We start from the raw sequence: 22,032 nt of genomic DNA, 5'->3' as shown, positions 1-22,032 counted from the left end.
TGTGTGTGTGTGTGTGTGTGTATTACCCATATTGTGTGACATGAATCTGTTTACACTCTCCCTACTTTCTTATTTTTATGTAAGTCAACCCATTTTAGTGTAATCACTTTATTGTTTGTGTCTTATTCTGAGCATGAACTACTTGCCTTGTTGACATTTGGTAGCAGAGTAAAGCATGGGCCAAGTAAGGACCCACTTCATTCTGGAGTGTATCAGACATTCAGTCAAAGTATTTTTCTCATCCGTTAACAATGCAAGATGAGGCATTTGGTTTGAGCGGAAGTGATGTGTGCCCGCCAAGGTCCCTCCTTGTTAATGAATCTATTCTCAGTCAAAGGCTTTCTATTCGTTTTGTCTCAGTATCCCCTACACACTTTATAAGATAAGATACTTCTGGATTCATGGAAACACACACTGAGTATCCATATATTATAATATTATAATTATATCTCGTCATACAATTTTCGGTAGCAAATGTAGAAAAAAGTAAAGATGTTTTTCTTCTTTCCCCCATTTATCCCTTAAAACTGAACTAGTATTTCCTTTAAGTTACACAGAACCCAAAAATGAAGTGAGTGACTTTGTATTATTAACTTAAAATCCAACCACTCTTTTGACATAAGAAGGAAGTCCCTGATCATCTCATTTGTGATCAGTTTCTTTGACATCCACTTCTTTCTCTCACTGCAATGAGGCTGATCAATGAAACCAGGATACATCCTTTACCGTCAAACTAAAGCTGCCTGTGTGCGTTTGATAAATACTTTCTGATTTTATATTATATGCTACTTATTAGCTACATGAACCTAACGTGTAAAGTTATACAAGCAGTTGTACCAGTGCTTTTCACAAGTAGACTCTTGCAGGCCAGAGTAGCTGGAGTGATTCAACAAGAACAAAAAGACATATCTTAGAAGAGCTCAGGATGAACAGAAAGAGGAAAAGGAAAAGAGAGATGAAGAGACCAGGAGGTTCAGAGCAGGAGGAAGAGGAGGAGATGAAGAGACCAGGAGGGTCAGAGCAGGAGGAAGAGGAGGAGATGAAGAAATTAGTGAAGAAGAAGAAATGTATATGAGGAATAAAGATGAAATGTCGGAAAGAGGGACAGAGTCAGGGATCAGGAGGTAGATGAGACTCCAGCTGGACCACATGTTCTTATTCTCCTTACATATTCCATTACGGCAGCACAATCTAGCAGCTCTAAGTATTGACACATATTTATTTAAATGTGTCTCTCTTAAGAGCTGGGTGATGTCATGTGTGTACTTCATTATAACTAAGTACCTTTACTGTACTTACAGTAAACATAATTCTAGGGTATTATGAGTATTTTCTGCTGTTATAAACTATATTTGAGTTTGCTTGTCTGAACACCTTGTTTCTCTTGTGCATTAAGAACACTTGTGTTAGGGCATGATTTAACAATAAAAAGGTTATATATAGAGTATAAAATACCACGTACTGTCCGCCCTCCCATACCACCCTGGCATGACCTCTTGCCCCCCCTTTGCCACCCCATGTAAAATGTTCTAGAACCGCCACTGACCGAAGGGTTCAAACTTATAGCATCATCGGCACAATGCCCGTCCATTCATAAACTCCCACCCCGGGTCCAGGCAGGTCATACATTTGGGGCTTGGAAACATTCCGGTTAGCATAACATCAGGAATGTTGTGCAGCTGATGTGAGGAGAGCATGCAGAGATACGTCCAGCTGGAAATCTGAACACTGTGGGTGTTTGTAAAGTAGCACTGCCCCTCAGTGGTGGTGAGAGAAACTGCAGGCTCCAAGCATTTCTATTGATGTCAGAATTTAAGACTTTTCTGTGTGGTTTTTTTTTGTTCTGAAAACAGAGGCCACAATTTTGCCATGTTTCTAAATTCTGACCAAAAAAACTCACAACTCTGAGAAAATGTTGTCTTTTTTCTCAGAACTCAAAATCACATTTTGCAAAAAAAGTTTAAATCCTGACTTAAAAAAATAAATAATTATGACCAAAAGATATTATTTTCAGGAGAAAATGAACTTTTGGTCAGCTGTCAACATTGTTATCAGTTTGACCCTAGTGAGGGTTTTTTTGTTCGGAGAAAAAAGTAAGAATTTTGACTTTTTCTCAGAAATCAGAAAAAAGTCAGAAATGTGACTTTGTTCTTCTGGGTACATTCGAAGCAGTTGATCTGCTGACCTTATAAGGCCGATGGGCGTACAGGGGTACTGTAGCACAGCACAAGTCCATTGAGGGATATAAGTGTGAATAAAATCATTTAAAAATGAATCCTTAAATGTATGGAAACCAGTGGAGTAAAGATAAACCATGTTAGTTAACAAACTATTATTTTAACAGAACCCCTGTGTGAATCCAAACTAGAAGACGACAGCCAGTGTCGATTTGTATGGAAACTCATGTGAGTTGAGGCCTCAGCTCTTGTTAGCACTTTGAAGGGCTAGCCTGCTAATATAGACAATGACAGTTCGTCTTTGTTGTTTATGGTCAAGATACATTTCATATAAAAACAATCGGGCTTATGAAAGTGATGTCTTGTGTTTTTGATGTACTTTCGTTCACATTGTATCATTGTAAATACATTTGAATAAGATCATTAGCGATTAGCAGCTAATCGCGAGCTAGCGATGCTAGCTAGCACTAACTTTGAGTTGATGCTAAACGCTAGCAGAAGCTATTGGCTAACAGTAGCCTACTTGTTATTTCGAAAAGAAGCTGATAGCATGCCTACATGTAAAAGGAGCATTGTTTTCATTTTATTTAAAGCCACTCTCTTTTAGTAGTACTTAACCTTTCATAAGATTTATTCACACATTCAGTGTCATTTCTGAACCATTTTACACACACATGTGTACATAAAAAGATGCACATAGTCAACACATTAGTGTATCCACTGTCCTGCCCAATCACGGTTGAGTTATTTCAAATGTATCATTTTTCAACTGTCCAACTGTCCATCAAATGTCCCAACTGCCATTTCACCTCTGGCAGCTGTGGAGGATGGATGTGTCAGTGGAGGAGAGTCTAACACTAGGTAAGTTATACAGAAACAAAACGTTTTTAACAAAGTGAGCAGATATATTGTCATAATGTGAGCAAGCTAGGGGTCTAAATAAATATATTTTTAACTTAAATAAAGGAACCTTCTGCTAAACGCTAGCAGAAGCTAATGGCTAACAGTAGCCTACTTGTTATTTTGAAAGAAGCTGATAGCATGCCTACATGTTAAAGGAGCATTGTTTTAATTTTATTTAAAGCCACTCTCTTTTAGTAGTTAATTAACATTTCATAAGCTTTAATGCAGCTACATGTTGACTCATGCTGACTAAAATGTGTTTTCATGGTTAAGATGAATAACAGTTAAAAAGTGGTTGAAAACAGTTACATTGGTTGTTAAAACCTACAGTGTATAATTCATTTATTTCTGCTTGAATGTAAGATGTGTTGGTTTAAAATATAAGTGATGTATCACTAGTTAAAATACACATTGGTGATTAAAGTAAATCATTTAATTATAAATGAAATATGCTTTAGTTACCGTTTAAATTGTGAAACATGCGAAGATGTTTATAAGATTCATGATAGAAAGGAGACTTTTATTTGTATGTTAAAGAGCTCTATTTTTTATTTTACATTTATTTACACATTGTGGGCACAATTTAATCTGAATGTAAAATGTTCAACTAAATGTAACTCTTCCCAGAGTTATTCACAGAATACAACTATTCAGACCTAGGTAGATGTCAGTGCCTCTGTTCTTGGTGTGAGACTAGAGGCTACACATAGAATTGTTATTTGTAATCATATTTTATACCTCCAGCAGACAGTATAGTATAATTATATAAAACTGTGATTGTTAAATATTAACTAAGCGGACAGAAGTTTATAACGTGCTCAGCTCAGTCTGAGAGCAAAGGACGTCTCAAGTTCGGCTTCATTGCAGAGTTTGACATTTCACGGATGGAAGCAAAGAGGATCTCACCTGGTGAGTAGACACACCTGAATTATGATTTGAATAAACTAAAAAAACTAAAGTGTATAATTGTAAGAAAGAAGTCATTCTTAGTTGGTTGAGTAAAGACTAGGGGAGGCTCAGTTGTTTAGTGCGCTGATCTTCTGATCAGGGGAGCACCGGTTCCATCCCCACTTTCAGCATGTCGTTGTGTACCTGGCCACTTCACCCCAAATCGCTCCTGTGGGGATTTTCCACAGTATTGAATGTGTGTAAGTCGCTTCGCTTTGGATACAAGTGTCTAACAAAGGACATGTAATGGCTGTTACTAACGGCCCGTCTACACAGCAGCGTTAAAAAAAAATCCAACGCTTCTGCCCACACACTTTTTGCTGAACTGCATTGTGGGAAGCAAAGCGGAGATTTCCAGGCTTCTCAGGATTCAAAAGTTGAGCAATGTTCAACTTTTGAAGCTGAGGTTGAAGCGTCAGCCAATCAAATCCCGTTTATGCAAAACCATGCCTGGTTCCTCCGGTTTGTATCCCGGTAAATAGTACTGGTCGTAAAGAACCGGGTGTAATTTCTCGTTTGGAATATGAGGAAATGAACTGTCTGGCTCTTCCAGCTTGCACGCGGTTTAATAAAATAAAATTAAGAATAAAATAGAAGATTAAAATTATTATTATTATTTTTATTACAGAGGAGTCCTCAGGTATTAATTGGGATGTCCTCGTTCACTCAAACGTCACTCTTAAACGACGTCTGTTAATGATGACATGTGCACAGTATCCCCTCTCATTGGGCTTAACTGAATAACCCCTTAGAACCGGCCCATTTGTTGTTAAATATGTGTTTAAATGAATGAATCTTTCTCTTGTTAGTCAAGGAATTCAATGTATGAGGGTTGGTCCTGCCTTTGTGTTCCGTTTTGGTGTAAAATGTACATTTAAATATATATATAATGATAGTAATGTGAAAGCCTTTACTCTGAAAATGTGTGTCCTATAGATCCCCACGTTCACCACAAACCCACATTCAGGACTGTGAATTTTAAATAATTGAACTACTGAATATTTTAACACAAAATTATAAAATAATTGTTTTTATCAAGATCTAGCCATTTATAAAATATCTTTCTTAATAGCTATGTTTTAGTGACGTTCAAGATCAATAAACATGACTTAAATTGTTAGTATAACCTTAAGACATGAATTGCACATAATAATTCCCACGTAGCTGTGAGCACTTTTCCACTCATCTTCCAGTTGTCGGTTTTCCTGTTTTGAAACCGACCAGCTGTGAAGGTGGGGGCGGGGCATTTATACGCGAGTAGTGAAAACACTTCTGCGTAGTCTGCTCTTATGTATCCTCCCTTTCGTCTCCTCCCTCACCCCTCCTCGACTCCTCCGTGTGCATTTCAGCTATTGGGACGTCCTTATGCTGTCTTGATCGATTTCTGGGTCAAGTCCAGGAGGGGAAGAGAGGAGTCAAGGAGGGGTATTGAGACGAGCCTAGGGAGTCACACTCCCTTCGTAGCATGGACTTTATTTACAAGGGACGGGTGAGTACATTACTAGAGCGACGTGAGAGTGCACAATGACATAAGTTTAATAATAGATTACTTCATTGATCAATGTTGGAACATTTCGTCTGCATTTAACCCAGCCTTATCTAGCTTACTGTTGTGATTGTTGATCAGCTGTCGTATTGTTGAGAGACGTTTGGCATAATGTGCACATTACTTGATTATGGCTGCGTTGGCTGGAACAGAGACGTGTAAAGAGTGTGTACTGTACTGTATGTGCTTTTCTATTGTTTACGGAAGGCACTGTCTAAAGCCCCACGGTGCGCCACTGGTAACACATTCACTTTGTACCACTAACATCACCACTATAGCTATGAATAAGAAACTAAAACATAGATTGGTAGATGATTTCTTTTTAAAAGCAAACTCATCGTCAAACCTAATGATTGTAACAAACTTCTTTTCACTTATATACAGTTTATAGAAACATGGAGTAGTTTAGACAAAGTCATTGTTTCACAGTATTCGAAAAATATAAATGTCTCTAAAACAAAGATTGTTAAGAGCATGTTTTGTTTTATTAACACCAAACATTATTTTCAAACTCTCCCTAGGTTCTTTAACCAAGCCTTGGGTTTCCTGTTGAAGTAGATTTGTTCCTGCAGTGACATTATGGCGACAGCATCAACAGGTGAGTTCAGAATGTATTATTGAGGACAGAGTTGCGTGTAACGCGTTACTGTAATAACATTACATTTTTCGGTAACGAAGTAATGAAAACCGTTTATAAATTCAGTAATCACACTACAGTTACTAACATTTCGCGAACAAATTACTAGATTCTCCCTTTGACAGACTAGACTAGTAGTTACTACATTATTCAGAAGTATACAGTAACTTTGGATAATAACATGGCGCGTTTAATAAACGGAGCCTCTCTTTTCCTCTCCCTCTCTCTCTCTCCCTCTCCCCCTCTCCTGCCCGCCTGTGTCTCATGCAGCTCGCTGATCCAGTAATGAGTCACCCGACACGACAGTAATAAACATGTAGAACTAGTTTAGCTAGTTCCAGGAGTAGATAAGATTGGCATGTGATAGGTCTAACTTTTAACATTTTAAATATTTCTAGTCACTAGAGGGATTTCCACCGCAGGTTTATATTTTCGTAACATTTGCGCGACTTGTCTACATTCAGCTGTCACAGGGGTTGAGCTGCAGACTGAGACAGAGACATCAACAGCTATCACTTTCGAGGGGTGGAGGCAGGCCCATTATTTTAAATGTGTCAGAAGAAAGGACAGGAATGTGACGGTAAGGTGCTCTGCTGCAAACACAACAACATCAAACCTCTCCGAGCACCTGCAGAGGCAACATGCTAACATGCTAACACCAAGCTAGTAGCTAAATACCCCGAACCCACAGTGATGATGTTGAGTGAGTGCAGACTCTGAACAAGCAGCAACAACTAGAAATGTCACCGTTATGAACTTGTGTTATGTCTTCCTTATTGCAATAGTAATTGTTATATGTGTGCACATGTAAGCCTACGTTATAAGTTTTGGTTATACTGTAGGCTGTTGCTGAGTAACGCAAAAACTAATGTAAAGAAACGAGTAAAGTAACAAGTTACTTTATGTAGAGATTAACGAAGTAAAGTAATATATTACGTTTTTTAAAGTAATATGTAATATACTACTTTTTTTGAGTAACGACCCCACCTCTGATTGTGGATAATTAATATAAAGAATTCTAACCTCTGTACTCTAGTAACATTTCTATGAATCTGCTGTTTATTGTGATATATCACACAACATACATTGACATCATTTAAAAAAAACACCCAATGCTTCCTCAAGAATTCATGAAATATGTTTTGAAACCTGTTCTGATTTATTTTAGTGTCAGAAGATTTTCAACCTGTGAAGCGGAGGAGCAGCTATGAATTACTGCCACCTGACTGTGAGTTTAACACAGTGATGCAAATTAGTCGGTTTTCGGCGCCTCCCGCTTTTTTAACGCTGCTTTGGGTGACTTGTGTAATTCGTGGAGAACCGAAGAGTTTTCGTTTTCGGTGGGGGGGGGTGGGGGGGGGGGGGGGTCCCTCCGACTGACGGACAACTTTTCACTTCAAAAAAGAAGAAGAAATCTAGATCGCAAAATAATTAAACAAGTGAGTGCCTGTTTTTCCTGGCCAATGACAGGTTCATTGAACACAACACGAGCGTAACGTGTCTTCCCGTGGTTATGTCTCGTCTGAAAGGAGTAACGGAGAGCACCGGAACGACGCACCAGCCAGGGCCGTATCCAGGATTTCCTAAATACCAAGGTCCAAATATGTTCGGGGGACACCCCCCGAGATTTGGGGGATTTTCATGATCTAGTTAGGTGCTTTTTAAGTCCTGTGGGGGGGGGGGGGGGGGTCACACACTGGATAATATATTGATTTCACACCATGTCAGTGGGCTGCAGCATCAATTATTTTTTAAAGTGTAATGCATAAGAATCAGTTGATTGTTACTAATGCATGTTACTTCAGGACATGCAGAAGAGGCTAAAATGATCACAACACATTGTCAACATTCATTTTCCACGTCTCTCTCCTTTCCATAAGCTGCAGCCTCTCTTCCATCTTCTTAAGTCTCTCTGTCTTCTTCCTGTTCATTACTCTCTCTGTCCTTTACTATTTCTCTTTGTTCAATCTCTCCCTCGTTGTTCACTTTTTGCTCCTTCTCACTTGTCGCTCCTGCCAGTGAATTAAAAGCAATTCAGCAATTTAGTTATTTTCACTTGTTTGTTTGCATTTTATGTTTTATTTAAATCTGTTTTGTTTGATTCTCAAAAGAGAACAAAGATGTAAGCAAATTGTGTTTTATACAATTGTATGTTATTATGACATCATACCTGCAATAGATGTAGGCCTATGTTGTTTTACAATTATGCCTAGGGATGTCCCGATCACCTTTTTTTGCTCCCGATCCGATTCCGATCATTTGATTTTGACAATTTGCCGATACCGATTTTTCCCGATCCGATCTTTATGCAATGCATTAAGAGGAAAAAAGCATTCAAGTTGTCCCTTAAGGTTATTTTTTTATTTAAATTGGATATTCTATCCAACATGGATATAGCTTCTTTCTTTCACAGCAGCATTGGATCAGTTCAGTTGTGCAGCATTGGATCAAAACAAAATAAAGCTTTCAGTACTCGTTAGCTTACTGCTACAATTAGACACTGCGCCCACTCTGTTGCCAGATTTGAGAGAAATAAGCAGGTCTATGAAAACAAGCCCCAAAGAAGCAACACATACATGATGTTCTGTAATTTGAAACCAAAACTAAGGCCTCAGGATGACTTTAAGACTTGAACATGGTCATTTTTGTTTTGTAACATTGAATACAACATTTTAAAAAAAGTATTTAAAAAAAAAAAAAAAATCCCGAGCCCCGATTTTTTTCCTCCCGATTCCGATCTTTTGAAAATCACGTGATCGGCTCCGATCCCCGATCACATGATCGGATCGGGACATCTCTAATTATGCCTATTGTAAATTAAGACTATTGTTATAGATATATAGATAGATATGACTATACCTGCAGTTCCTCCCTGACTTCCATCACTTTCTCTCTCTCTCTTTCTCTCTGCCTGTCCTGTCTCTTCCTTACCAAAGCTGAGCTTCGACTAACGTAGTCTTTTCATTATATCTGAGTCAGTGTAAAAAGAAAAACAATACAATGTTATATCTCCATTGTTTTACTCAAATTGAAATGAAAGAAAAGCATTACCACGTTTGTTAAAAGGTAATCCTTCTGACATTGGATGAATGTAATTAACTTTAGCTCTCTAGCTAGTTTATTCACGCAATTTAAACCAAAGTATAGCTGCAATATAAGTTAGTGTGCATGTTGTCGGACGTCCACTGACTAACGTAGAGGGTTCACACAGGATCTGCTGGTCATATGATGTCCTGATGAACAGAAACACAAGCAGCCGCTGGACTCAGATCTCTAGATACTTCATCACTCCTCCGCTGCTCCGGTTCAAGTCCGGGCTGCTCGGCTGCGGTGGTTTGTTGATACATGTCGTCTTCTTCTGTTTGCTTTAATCGAGACTACGCAGTTATGCAGCGCCTCCATTGGCAGTAAATGGAAGTACCACAAAGAACCCCATTCAGTGCAATTATTTCACAAGTTTTGTATACACAGCTCGAAAAATATTACCGGGGTCCGGACCTCGGTGACCTCAATGGTAGATACGGCCATGGCTCCAGCTCTTCAAATATTGCAGTACCCATAAGGAGCCGTACACATGCCGCAGTGTTTGCGTGGCAGTGTCTTTAGTTGTAAGCACAGTGGCGATCTGTTGTTATTAGCATCTGGTTAGCTAGCTATGCTAACGAATTTAAAGAACTTTTCTACAACCAGGTGGAAGAGAGCTCTCTCCTGAGAGGCTCAAATAACCTCAGCTCAGTGAGGTTAAGGCACACCTTGATATGATCATTATAATTAATAATGAGACATTAGAGACTCAATGAAAAACAGGTATGAAATACTATATGACAGTAACAAAAAAGTTGTTACAAATAACAAGAATATAGGTTAAAAGGGGAGTGATTTGTAAAATATCCAAAAAGAAAAATCTGCTTACAGTTCTGTTTCAAATGGGTGTTGAAAGATGTACTCATAGATCTCCTCATGTTGCTCTCAAAGTGCACCAGATTGATGCTTTTAACTTCAATATTTAAAAAAAAATCTTCCTGGGAGAGCATGCCCCCAGACCCCACTAGAGGAGGTTAGGTCCCCCCCCCACTTAAATCATGTTCACATGGTTGGGATACTAAATACATTTGCACACATCTTGTGTCCATATCTTTCTGTTTTTGTGTTGGTCATGCCACACCGTGCACATGCATGCGCGAGTCATGGTAAGATATCTGGATTGAGAGGTTGCTTTTTCTTTGCACAGCATGAAAGAAAGGTGAAATGAATGGGCTGTGATTTTAGTTTTTTTAAGCAGAGGTTGAGTTCAATCATTTGTACGGCCCTCTGAGGATGTTGTAAAAATTGAAAGGAAAAAGGTTCCCCACCCCTGCTGTAAATAATAATAAAAACCCTTGATTTATAAAGTTAACATCTCAGTCTCTATTGATCTGAGTATATTATAAAGAATAGCCAGTTAATTGAAGCATTATAGCGCAGGCCTTTGTCAGATGGTATATTACGCTGTTTTTTTTCTGCTTCGAATAGTGCTCTCTTTTTTCCCCATACCTGTGTTTGCATCACTGTTAACAGAACTGAGTAAAAAATATTTAATGTAAATTAACATCTAAAATCACAGTTTTTTAGATTATGGGTACACACATATTTTTTTCTCTCCATTTAATGTATGCAAGCCCTTTGCTGATTTTGCTAGTTTTGAGATAACCGCTGACACATTTACTCAAGTCCACCTTTTAAATATATTACCCTTTCATTGCTTAATTACCCAATTTAGTTTTTTGTTGAAGAGTTGTTTTTCTAATTCTGTGTTTTCCTTTTCAGTGTCTGAGGCCAAACCAGCTTTAAACCTGGTTCTGTGTGGGGGGAAAGGAGCGGGTAAGACTTCAGCAGCCGAGGCCATTTTAGGTCAGAGAGAGCTTCCTTCAGTCTCCAACTCCTCAGAGTGTGTCAAACATCAGGGAGAGGTGTGTGGACGAAGGGTTTCCCTGGTGGAGCTCCCTGCTTTGTGTGGAACACCTCAGGAGGAAGTGATGGAGGAATCATCCAGGTGTGTCTCCCTCTGTGATCCTGAAGGCGTCCATGCCTTCATCCTGGTCCTACCTGTGGGTCCCCTCACTGATGAAGACAAGGGAGAGTTAGAGACCCTCCAGAACACATTCAGCTCTCGAGTCAACGACTTCACCTTGATTCTGTCCACTGTGGAGTCAGATCCTACAGCTCCAGCTGTTGATAACTTACTAAAGGAGAACAAGGACATCCAGGAGCTCCGTCAGAGATGTGGAGGCAGATATGTTGTTCTCAACATCAAGGACCAGCAGCAGATCCCAGAGCTGTTAGATGCTGTGCAAGAGATGAGAGGTACAGGATCAAGGAGCTTTACAAAGGACATGTTTACCAAGGCTCAGATGGAGAAGGTTGTAGAGCAGGATTACACCATCAGAAGACTTAAAGCTGAACAGCAGGACATTAAAAAGAAAAGTCAGGAGGGAGATGATGATGAAAGTCAGAACAGAGATTGTCTCAGGATGGTGCTGATTGGGAAGACTGGCAGTGGGAAGAGTGCAACTGGAAACACCATTTTGGGAAAAGAACATTTTAAATCATCTGTCAGCTCAATGTCAGTGACCAAGTTTTGCAAGAAAGCAATAGGATATATTGATGGACGTCCTGTTGCTGTGGTGGACACCCCCGGTCTGTTTGACGGAACACTGTCCAATGATGATGTTCAAGAGGAGATTGGGAAATGCACCAACATGTTGTCTCCTGGACCTCATGTGTTCTTACTGGTGCTGTCGATCGGCCGGTTTACCCAGGAGGAACAAGACACCGTGGAACTGATCAAAAAAAGTTTTGGCAAGAGATCTGGAGATTTCATCATCATTATATTCACCAGAGGAGATGATCTGAAGGGTGGGACAATAGAGAGATACATACAATCTGATTACCGCTTGGAAAAACTGATAAATGACTGTGGAGGGAGATACCAAGTCTTCAATAACAATCAGACCGACCGCAGTCAAGTCAGAGAGCTGATGGAGAAGACCAACAACATGCTGAAAGAAAATGGCGGCAGCTGCTTCACCTCAGAGATGTTTCAAGAGGCCGAGGCGGCCATACAGAAAGAAAAGGAAAAGATCCTGAAGGAGAAGGAAGAAGAAATGCAGAGAGAGAGGGAGGAGCTGCAACGAAAACATGAGGAGGAAATGGAAGCAGTGGAGATGAGAATGAAAAAAGAGAGAGATAAAAGTGAGAAGGAGAAAGCCAGACAGCTTCAAGAAATGGAGGAAAATATCAACAAGGAACGAGAGAAGAGAAGGAGAGATGAGGAGAAGAGAGTGGAAGAGGAGATGGAAGAGAAAAGGCAGGAAGAAACTCAAAGAAAGGAATGGGAGAAAAAAGCATTGTTGAAGCAGAAAAAAGAAGAGATAAAAAAGCAAAAAGAAGAATGGAAGGAGAGAGAAGCAGAGCGGGTCAAACAAGAAGAAGAAAATGAAAAGATACGAGAAGAGGAGCAATCAAGACTTCAAAAGTTACAAGAAGAGTACGAACAGGAGAAAGAAAAATATATAAAACAAAAAAAAGAAAAAGACAGAAAGAGAAGAGAACAGGAGGAGATCAAACAAATGGAGGAAAATCATAAAAAAGAACTGGAAAAAATGAAGTTGAAACATAAAGAGGAGGCCAGGCACTCGCGGGAAATAGAACACTTAAGAAAAGCCTTGAACAAGAACTGAAAAACAAATAGTGCACCATCCAATGATCTTCACGTCAGCCGATAGAGCATCATGTCCTCTTCATTGAACAGCAGATTTCTGGGAATAATTCTCAAACAGTTTCCAATCCAAGCCAGTCAGAAAGAACGAGCACCCATTGAGACATTTCCACTTTGTGAGTATCTTTTTGTTGGGTTTGTTTACATGATGTTTTTACTGATTGCAAACGTAACCTTACCAGCTGTAGTAGAATGTTTTACTTTTTAATAGTCAAAAGTTGAACCAACCCTCAAGGTGCAGATTAAACGTTGTCTGTCTAATGGTAAAATAACTTGTGTACAGATCCGTTGGTGTAGGTGCGTCTTTATAACATGGTGTGTTTTCCAGTGAGTAAATAAATGAATGAAATCAATCCTGCTATGGAAAATGTTTATTTAATCACAAATGATTGATATAGCCCGATACCACACATTTTACGTGTGTTTAATAGAGAGTTAAATGCAATAGTAATGTTATCATTAATGTTGTCAACATGAATATTGAAGTCACCCACGATAATGGCTTTATCTGTTTTAAGCACTGATTTTGCCTCTAAATGTGTGTATATGTATATTTGTGTCTGTTAAGTGGGTGTAAAGGTGTGTATGTACAGTATGTATATATTTCTTTGTATATATTTGTATTCTATGGGATGGTGAGAAACAGAATTTCGACCTGTCTGTGTAATAAAGAGGAGTTGACTTTGTCTCATTTAAGCTGACATATTCTTTGGGGATCAGCCAAGTTTCAGTGAGTGATCATAAATACATGTTATCTTTGTTGCAGCCATTTTATCTGTATGTTTTATTTGTTAATCTGTTGTAATATTCTCCTGAACACTGGGTGGTGTAGGGGAGCAGGGAAGCATAAAGGGGAGCTCACCAGGACAGGGGGATTGTTTGAACGTTTGATTTGATTATATATTATTAGAATAGACAGTCACAGGCTGCTGTTTGTGCAGTTTGAATCCACTTTGATTCCCATTTCTGTTATAATCATTCATTTGTTTTAGTATCATGTGAAGTCCATGTTTGGTTCAATAAATACATCATTATAATTTCATTGTGTTCATGTTACCTCATTGCACACAAATGTGTTTTTATATTGTTTTGAAAGAATAGTTTTCCCAGTTGTCCTGGAGATGTAATGCTGTGAATGCATGTATACAACATATACTTTACTTTTACAACATTTGAAAATGTAATACTTCAGTGGTGATGTACTCTGAGGAGAGAATGCACCCCTCGGTGGTGGTGAGAGAAACTGCAGGCTGCAAGCATTTCTAATGATCATCCAAACCTCTCAACTCAGTGATTCAACAACTTCTAGATCAACCATTTAACCCGTGTGCATCACTCAGGACATTTTTGACTTCACACTTTCTTATGTTTCATGTGGAACTACTTGAGCAGGTCTCCCTTGAAAAAGAGATCAATGATCTCAATGGGATTCATCTGTATAAATAAAGGATAGAAATGAAAAACATTTTTTCAATTTTTTGGATGTCAAAATCTTGACTTCTGACTCTGTTCTTTCAGACGTTTGAAAAAAGGCTACATTTTGAGTATTTGAGAGAAAAAGTATTTTTCCGTAAAGTATTGTTTTCGTTTTTATATATTTGTATCCTCTCAAGACATCAGTGCAATTTTTTTCAGCACGAGGGTAACGATTCCCAAACAAAGTAATATTCCTACCTGTAGAGGTCTGCCGTCCTCCGTGCCAATCATTCTTATATTTCAATACTATTGGTCAGAAAAAATGATTTTTGTCTGACATGTCAAAATCTTGACTTCTGACTTTTTTTTCAGAAGCTTGAAAAAAGTCAAAATTGTGACTTTTGGCCCAAGGTGCATTTTCGTACGGAATTTTGACTTTTTTTATCAGAAGTTTGAAAATATTTTGACTTTTTTTCATAATTCTGGGCAAAAGTCCCAATTTTGATTTTTTTCTGAAAATCTTAAAATTCTGAGAAATAAATAAAACTGACCTAATATGAGATGTTATTATTATCATCCACTTACACCGAGTTAAATCTTTATACCAATTTCAGTCCTGATCATAACTACCAACTACTCTTCAAATGCCAGTCTGTGTACATCATGTAATTATCTTCTATAGAGCACTTTCTTTTCAGCTAACTTCAGCACGAGGGTTTCGATTCCCAAACAAAGTCATATTCTTACCTGTAGAGGTCTGCCGTCCTCTGTCCCAATCATGTTCCTCCACTCCATCAGAGAGCGCTGCAGGTTGTCCAGTCCCGTCTCCCACAGTCTGACGTACCCCCCCATATCCACCGTGACCACGCCCCCTGACCCCAGATCAGAGAGCAGCACGTCCGACTCCGACACCTTGGACAGCCAGCCGGTGTACGGAGACACCGTCACTGACCTGAGGAGCACAAAGAGGAAGGGGAGTCAACACACTGCCACAAAAAAGGGCATCAAGACCACGGTTGGAGTTATGTGGGAGCCAATGGGAGCTGAGCTTCCCTAAAAGGAGGGTCTGAGCTCCGATAAAAGTAGTGAAATCATACATCTGTGGGGGTCGCTAATACATTACAGTACCAACAACCATTATTTTAATCACAAATAAGGCATTTTTCAATGTAATGAGTATTATTTACGTTAACGAGGTAAACAGGCTAAAAGAAAAACATGTTGACGCTACTATTTATCCTTTAATTTGAGATTTTTGTCTTGTAATTGTACACTTTACGTAAAAAAATATGACACATAAGAGGTAGTGGAATTAAAACAGAGTAAAACAAGTAATAAAAAGGGCATCAAGACTGTCCCTAGATTTGAACTTTTCTCTAATGTGAACTTTTATTGCTTTTATAAAATATATGTATAGAACAAATATAGGTTCTGCCTGGGCTTTTCTTGGTTTAACATTTTTAAATCAAAGAAAAAAGTTTTAGTTTCCCCCCAAATTGACGTAAATTGGTCAAAATTGCGGTGAATATTTTTGATTTAGATGCAAAGGTAAAAATCTGATATCCAATAGTAAATAATGCAAAAATGTGACTTACAGTACACAGAACATCCCAAACACGTTGTGATTTGCTATACACATTTTTAAGATGTTCTGCCTGGGCTTTTCTTGGTTTAAAATGATCAAAGAAAAAAGTTATGTGTTTTCCCCTGTTTTTTTACTGTTCAGGGTCGAAGGTTCCCTGGCGCGCATTCTTTTCTACGGACGAGAGCTTTAGTTAGATTCAGGGTCCATATTGCTTTAGTCTCACTGATGAAGAATGTTGGTTATTACACTCCGAACTAGTTAAAACCTCGAGCTACAGAAGGAGTTCTTCAGAATTGGTTTGGCAACCGCTGTGTTAACTCGTGACGCACCACCTGTCTTGTCAACTCTCCGGCCGTAACTCCAAATAAACCATCAGTGCTTGGCATCAAAGCTCCTGCTCATCCCGTGTCTCCTTCATGAGTCGGTGACTCCCACTGCATTGCTACACAGAAGTTTCCCCCACAAGCTGTATTATACTTTTTTGTAGTAACAAATATTACACAAAAATATGTTTAAAATAGTCATTTGCAACTTTAAAAACATCATGAGACCAGGGCTCGAGCTTAAGGACGTCCCGTCGTAAAAATAATTTTGGGACGAATTTGGGACGAGAGTTAAAATAAAAATACCGTGCTAACTCTACTACGAACGGCGATGAAAATGAAACTGACACACACACACAGCTGTGCCCGCGACTTCCTGGCCTGCAAATGTGTGGGTCTAGCTATGTACTGAGTGTGTGTATTTTGCGGGTTGAGTGATGTACAATGACAATGGCCTCCCGTGGAGGAATTCTGCAATTTTGTGCCGTTACATCACGAAAACGCAGAACCAGACCCTGGAGCGCCGGCCTCTTTACTTACTCCTCTTCATCCCCTATGGATAATAAGGCTGAGATGAGAACCCTCCATCGTATTTAGTCCTTAGCAATATGCTGCGCCTCTCCCCATGTATGGATGGGTACCGAGCCCCGGTATTAAACGGGCCCCGGGCCGGAATTATTAAAGACAGTGGTAACGTGAAGCTCCGACGTTATCTGACTTTTTATCGGTACTGGAGACATTTAAAAAATATATTTCATGTGTAGTATTGCTACATAAACATTATATTGCAGTTTTAGTTTCGCCAACTCAGTTTCTAACATGCAAAAAGACTGCAAAATGCGTCTATGATGTATTTTCGATCTTATTTTCTATCTTTCCAATCCAGACGTGAGATCTCTCTCTCCCGTCTGTGTGCGAGGGGGCGGGGCAGTTTGTAAAGGTCTCCTGACTGTGTTACAGACTGTCCTCCTGGTTAGTGGTTACTCTGGGTTCTGTCTTCAGGACAGAGTGTTGGATTTTGTTGTTAATTGGATGGGACTTGATTGGATTCAATATTAGAGTAATTTTCTCGTTTGTGTGTTTTATTTAATATATTTGGCCTTTGTTTACGTGTTTGACTTTACTCAAATAAAAAGGTTGATGAATTATCATCTAAAGATTTGTATGATGTTTTATTTATTTTAAAGGTCACTTTGAATGATTTTAACTAATGGTAAAGTAGAAAAACTAATATTTTAAATTCGGGACGGCCCACATTAATTTCGGGACGGCTTAGATTGTATTTCGGGACGGTTCCGGGAGGATGGTGAAAAAAGTTAGTCGAGAGCCCTGAATGAGACAATATATCTCTATGCAATGCTGTCTCCACCCACTAGCTGGTGCTACATGATTCAAAAATGATGTTCTTATTATTATAAAGTATTATAAAAAGTCAGAGTAAGACACAGTGGATGTGTTTACCTCGGGACGGGAATATATTTCACTTTTTTGGAGTTCAGATCAGTCACCTCCAGGTACGCCGCTGTCATCGGGGGAGTAACATCTGAGGGACGAAATCAGTTTGAATAAATCTGTGACTACCCGATTTGCATGTCTGCCCGATTTGCAATGCGTGAGTTGATCTGCCGTATTGGACCGCTACGTACGGCAATCCAAGTGGGACATTTGACAAAACGGCGTTTCGTAAAAAACGACCACATTAATCTGAACGAGAGAGATGAGTTATTGTTTCCCGATTATTTGAGAGGAAATCCTTTAAGTAGGTTAAGTACATTCTTAGAATAATAAATGAGACATGGAAAAATAAGAAACTGTAAATATATGCAATCATTTATGGCATTCATAATTAATATCTAATTCTTAACTGTGAATTGTTTTAGTTTATTTAACATTAGAAATGTATTAGTCTGGTCAAACTTTTTCTGTTGAGATTCCTTAAAAAGGGAGATTACTTTTCATAAAAAAAGTTGATTCAAGAGCAAAACTCTGTTATTAGATCCGTACGGACGTCAAATGTCCTGTTTGGGTTGCCGTACGTAGCTGTCCAATATGGCAGACCAACTCGCGCTTGCACAGTGCAAATACAACATCTCCTAAACACATTTTTCTGAGCTCATTTTGTATGATGTGATGTGACCTCTGACCTTTGGGGTAGACCTCCTTCAGGGGCACCTTGTTGGGGGGGAGGGCTCGGACCACCTGATTGGCTGAGAGTAGACTGACACAGTTGTCCCGTTTGGGCGTGCTGGACCTGAGTCCGCCTCGAAGGAAGGTGTTAGCCTCGCCCTCAGCAATCCTGACCTCTGATAGGTCAACAGGCCTCTTAAAGCTGTACACCTCATTAGGGGACTGGATGAGAAAAGAAATAAAATAAAAAATCAAACACACACTTACAGTAGCTTAGCTGTGAGTGTGTGAATATTCATGAGTGCATCTCGAGCACCAATACTAGATTAGACCCCACCATTCCCCCCCTCATGTCCTCCTATAATCCTCACCACGAGGTCTGGGAAGCCCACGACGATCCGAGCGAAGGAGCCGCTGTCGGACAGGATTCTGTTTGGAGAAACGATCTTCTGGTCAAGAGCGGCGCTCAGGTTCTCGTTGGGAAGCTGCTCACTGGACACCATCTGGGGAACAGACTCCTCCGCTGAGAGGGAGGGACGAGGACAAACAGAGCATGATGGAACAGAGAAAACAATCCTTATTACTTAAAGGTCCCCAATTATACCGTTTCATCAATATGTCACAGGTCTCAGATATATCCAGAACATGTCTCTGATTGGCTGAAACACCAAACAGATCATTCCAGCATTACCCATAATCCCCTCTGTTTCAGCCCTGTTTCAAAAGTGCTGACTCTCTGTCTGTTACTTTAGATGAAAATAAGGAGCCCCTCCCCACGCCCCTCTGAGAGAGATTAGGTTACAAAGAACACAATAGGCACGTTCACACCGGAGTACTTTTCCCCTTTAGTTCCGTTAGTACCCCTTATGTCGCGTTCACACCAAAAAGAGTACTTAGTGCCGAGAACTTTTACCCCCATTTTAGTGCCTGCTGAGAGGTGGTACTCTCCTGGGGAAAAAAGTGCCCCAGTTCTGATTGGCTGGGCGAATTGCAAACCACGCCCCGTAAAACTCTGAAATATTTTGTCGAGCCGCCATTTTATTATCCTCGCATTAGAATTAGCATTAGCTCAGCGCACAAACGCATAGAGACTAATTTATGGCAACACAAAATAAAACATGGGAGCGGTGGAGTGATGAGGAGGTGATTTACTCTGAAGGCAGTCCCCAACTCCGGGGACTTACGGCCGGGGACTCCGGGTGGCAGTATACGCCGTGAAGTTGTTTGCGGCCTGCCTGTAAACCCAAAGCAGAAGAAGAAGAAGAAGTGACGTCAGCGACTCATTTGCGTAATCTTCCCTCAGGAACTTATTCCGGTGTGAACGCGATCTGCTCTTTAGTTCCATAGGGGAACTTAGTGCTGGGAACTAAGTACGGCAAAGTACTTGGTGTGAACGCGGCTAATAGTGCTCTAGGAGGAGATTCAGGTGATAAGGAGGGGGGGGTTACCTTGCTTGCTGATTGGCTAATGGTTACACAAGACAAAACGTCGTTATGACATCATAAAGTGGCCAAAATCTGATCAGCTCATTTTCAGACAGGTTTTTATAGAAATGGAACAAAAAGAGAGAGAATCTTTGTTCCTGAAACTTTCAGAGTCTCTTTCCACAGAGGGGACACATGTTGATGTAGAAGAGACATGAAGAAGAGGGGACACATGTTGATGTAGAAGAGACATGAAGAAGATGGGACACATGTTGATGTAGAAGAGACATGAAGAAGAGGGGACACATGTTGATGTAGAAGAGACATGAAGAAGAGGGGACACATGTTGATGTAAAAGAGACATGAAGAAGAGGGGACACATGTTGATGTAGAAGAGACATGGAGAAGAGGGGACACATGGTGATGTAGAAGAGACATGAAGAAGAGGGGACACATGTTGATGTAGAAGAGACATGAAGAAGAGGGGACACATGTTGATGTAGAAAAGACATGAAGAAGAGGGGACACATGTTGATGTAGAAGAGACATGAAGAAGAGGGGACACAAGTTGATGTAGAAGAGACATGAAGAAGAGGGGACACATGTTGATGTAGGAGAGACATGAAGAAGAGGGGACACATGTTGATGTAGAAGAGACATGGAGAAGAGGGGACACATGTTGATGTAGAAGAGACATGAAGAAGAGCGGACACATGTTGATGTAGAAGAGACATGAAGAAGAGGGGACACATGTTGATGTAGAAGAGACATGAAGAAGAGGGGACACAAGTTGATGTAGAAGAGACATGAAGAAGAGGGGACACATGTTGATGTAGGAGAGACATGAAGAAGAGGGGACACATGTTGATGTAGAAGAGACATGAAGAAGAGGGGACACAAGTTGATGTAGAAGAGACATGAAGAAGAGGGGACACATGTTGATGTAGGAGAGACATGAAGAAGAGGGGACACATGTTGATGTAGAAGAGACATGGAGAAGAGGGGACACATGTTGATGTAGAAGAGACATGAAGAAGAGCGGACACATGTTGATGTAGAAGAGACATGAAGAAGAGGGGACACATGTTGATGTAGAAGAGACATGAAGAAGAGGGGACACATGTTGATGTAGAAGAGACATGAAGAAGAGGGGACACATGTTGATGTAGAAGAGACATGGAGAAGAGGGGACACATGTTGATGTAGAAGAGACATGAAGAAGAGGGGACACAAGTTGATGTAGAAGAGACATGAAGAAGAGGGGACACATGTTGATGTAGGAGAGACATGAAGAAGAGGGGACACATGTTGATGTAGAAGAGACATGAAGAAGAGGGGACACATGTTGATGTAGAAGAGACATGAAGAAGTGGATTTCTCATAATAGGTGACCTTTAATAAAAAATGGTGTCTCTATAATGTCTCTGAGTTCTGGTGAAACTCATATTTCTTCTTAGATAACGTCTACATTCACCTTCCTCATGAGGTCTTCTGTGTTATTGCAGTGACTCGTGAACTTCCTGGTCTAAATTGTTGTCCGTTACTCATGACTTCACGTTGTGCTCTCACTAACTGTGACATGGAGCAGTATTAAAGTTTGATAGTGATGACGTGGGTCCCTTTATGGTTTTGGTTTTGACTCCAGGGCACTTGACAGATTGTCAGCGCGGACATATGGCCGCCCGAGGCACCAGTGTATTCTCCTTATGTCCGTCTGCTTGATGATGTCAATAGGATTGACATTATGTCTTTAATTAGAGCTGGATATAAACGTAAGAGCCTTTTTAATGTTTGCACAGAGCAGAGGGAGGTTCTGAGGCATAGAGCGAGGGGAATGGGGAAGGGAGGGTACATTTACAAGAAACACGTCAGAATTTCTGATAAAAATCTCTAAAATGTTGTTTCTGTAAATTTGTATTTCAACATCTTTTACTTTTTTTAATGTTATTTTATTTCTATTTGAGATGTTTTACACCTTGGATTGTTTATATCTAGTCTTTTATTTATCTTGTGTACAATGCCTTGTGTTTTTATGCAGCTGCAACGCAAACATGTCCCAAATCGGGATCAATAAAGTACTTCTTATCTTATCTTATCCTTAGAGGTAGATTTCCCCTGATAATGGTGATATTAAAAAACTCACACATTTACAAAAAAATCGAGTTTTGTTTCACCCCTTGCTTCTAGCT

At 39.8% G+C, this 22,032-nt stretch overlaps 2 protein-coding genes across 10 annotated transcripts in view; one reads left to right on the top strand and one right to left on the bottom strand.

Moving 5' to 3' along the window:
- The window catches only part of LOC307026996 (von Willebrand factor A domain-containing protein 8-like), a 44,769-nt gene that overhangs the window by 9,537 nt on the left and 13,200 nt on the right, over positions 1-22,032 (bottom strand). Inside the window, exons 8-11 of the mRNA XM_079695161.1 lie at positions 18,791-18,942; positions 18,437-18,641; positions 17,754-17,835; positions 15,132-15,336 (exon numbers count right to left, since the gene is read on the bottom strand). Of these exons, the coding sequence (XP_079551287.1) occupies positions 15,132-15,336; positions 17,754-17,835; positions 18,437-18,641; positions 18,791-18,942 (644 nt within the window). The remainder of the gene's footprint in view (positions 1-15,131; positions 15,337-17,753; positions 17,836-18,436; positions 18,642-18,790; positions 18,943-22,032) is intronic.
- On the top strand, positions 2,882-14,010 carry LOC307026997 (GTPase IMAP family member 8-like). 9 transcript variants are annotated; one of them, XM_079695163.1, is made up of 7 exons: positions 2,882-3,038; positions 3,903-3,989; positions 5,378-5,517; positions 6,096-6,172; positions 6,676-6,791; positions 7,380-7,439; positions 11,018-14,010. In XM_079695163.1, the coding sequence occupies exons 5-7, from the start codon at positions 6,761-6,763 to the stop codon at positions 12,928-12,930; spliced, it is 2,004 nt and encodes a 667-aa protein (XP_079551289.1). In that variant the 5' UTR covers positions 2,882-3,038; positions 3,903-3,989; positions 5,378-5,517; positions 6,096-6,172; positions 6,676-6,760; the 3' UTR covers positions 12,931-14,010. The 9 variants fall into 9 exon arrangements, with proteins under 9 accessions (XP_079551289.1, XP_079551290.1, XP_079551291.1 ...); XM_079695164.1 differs by lacking the exon at positions 3,903-3,989; XM_079695165.1 differs by lacking the exon at positions 5,378-5,517.

This window comes from Notothenia rossii (assembly GCF_949606895.1).
Source record: "Notothenia rossii genome assembly, contig: scaffold_173, whole genome shotgun sequence".
In the NCBI taxonomy this organism is placed as follows: domain Eukaryota; kingdom Metazoa; phylum Chordata; class Actinopteri; order Perciformes; family Nototheniidae; genus Notothenia; species Notothenia rossii.
This window is presented reverse-complemented; position numbering and strand designations above follow the sequence as displayed.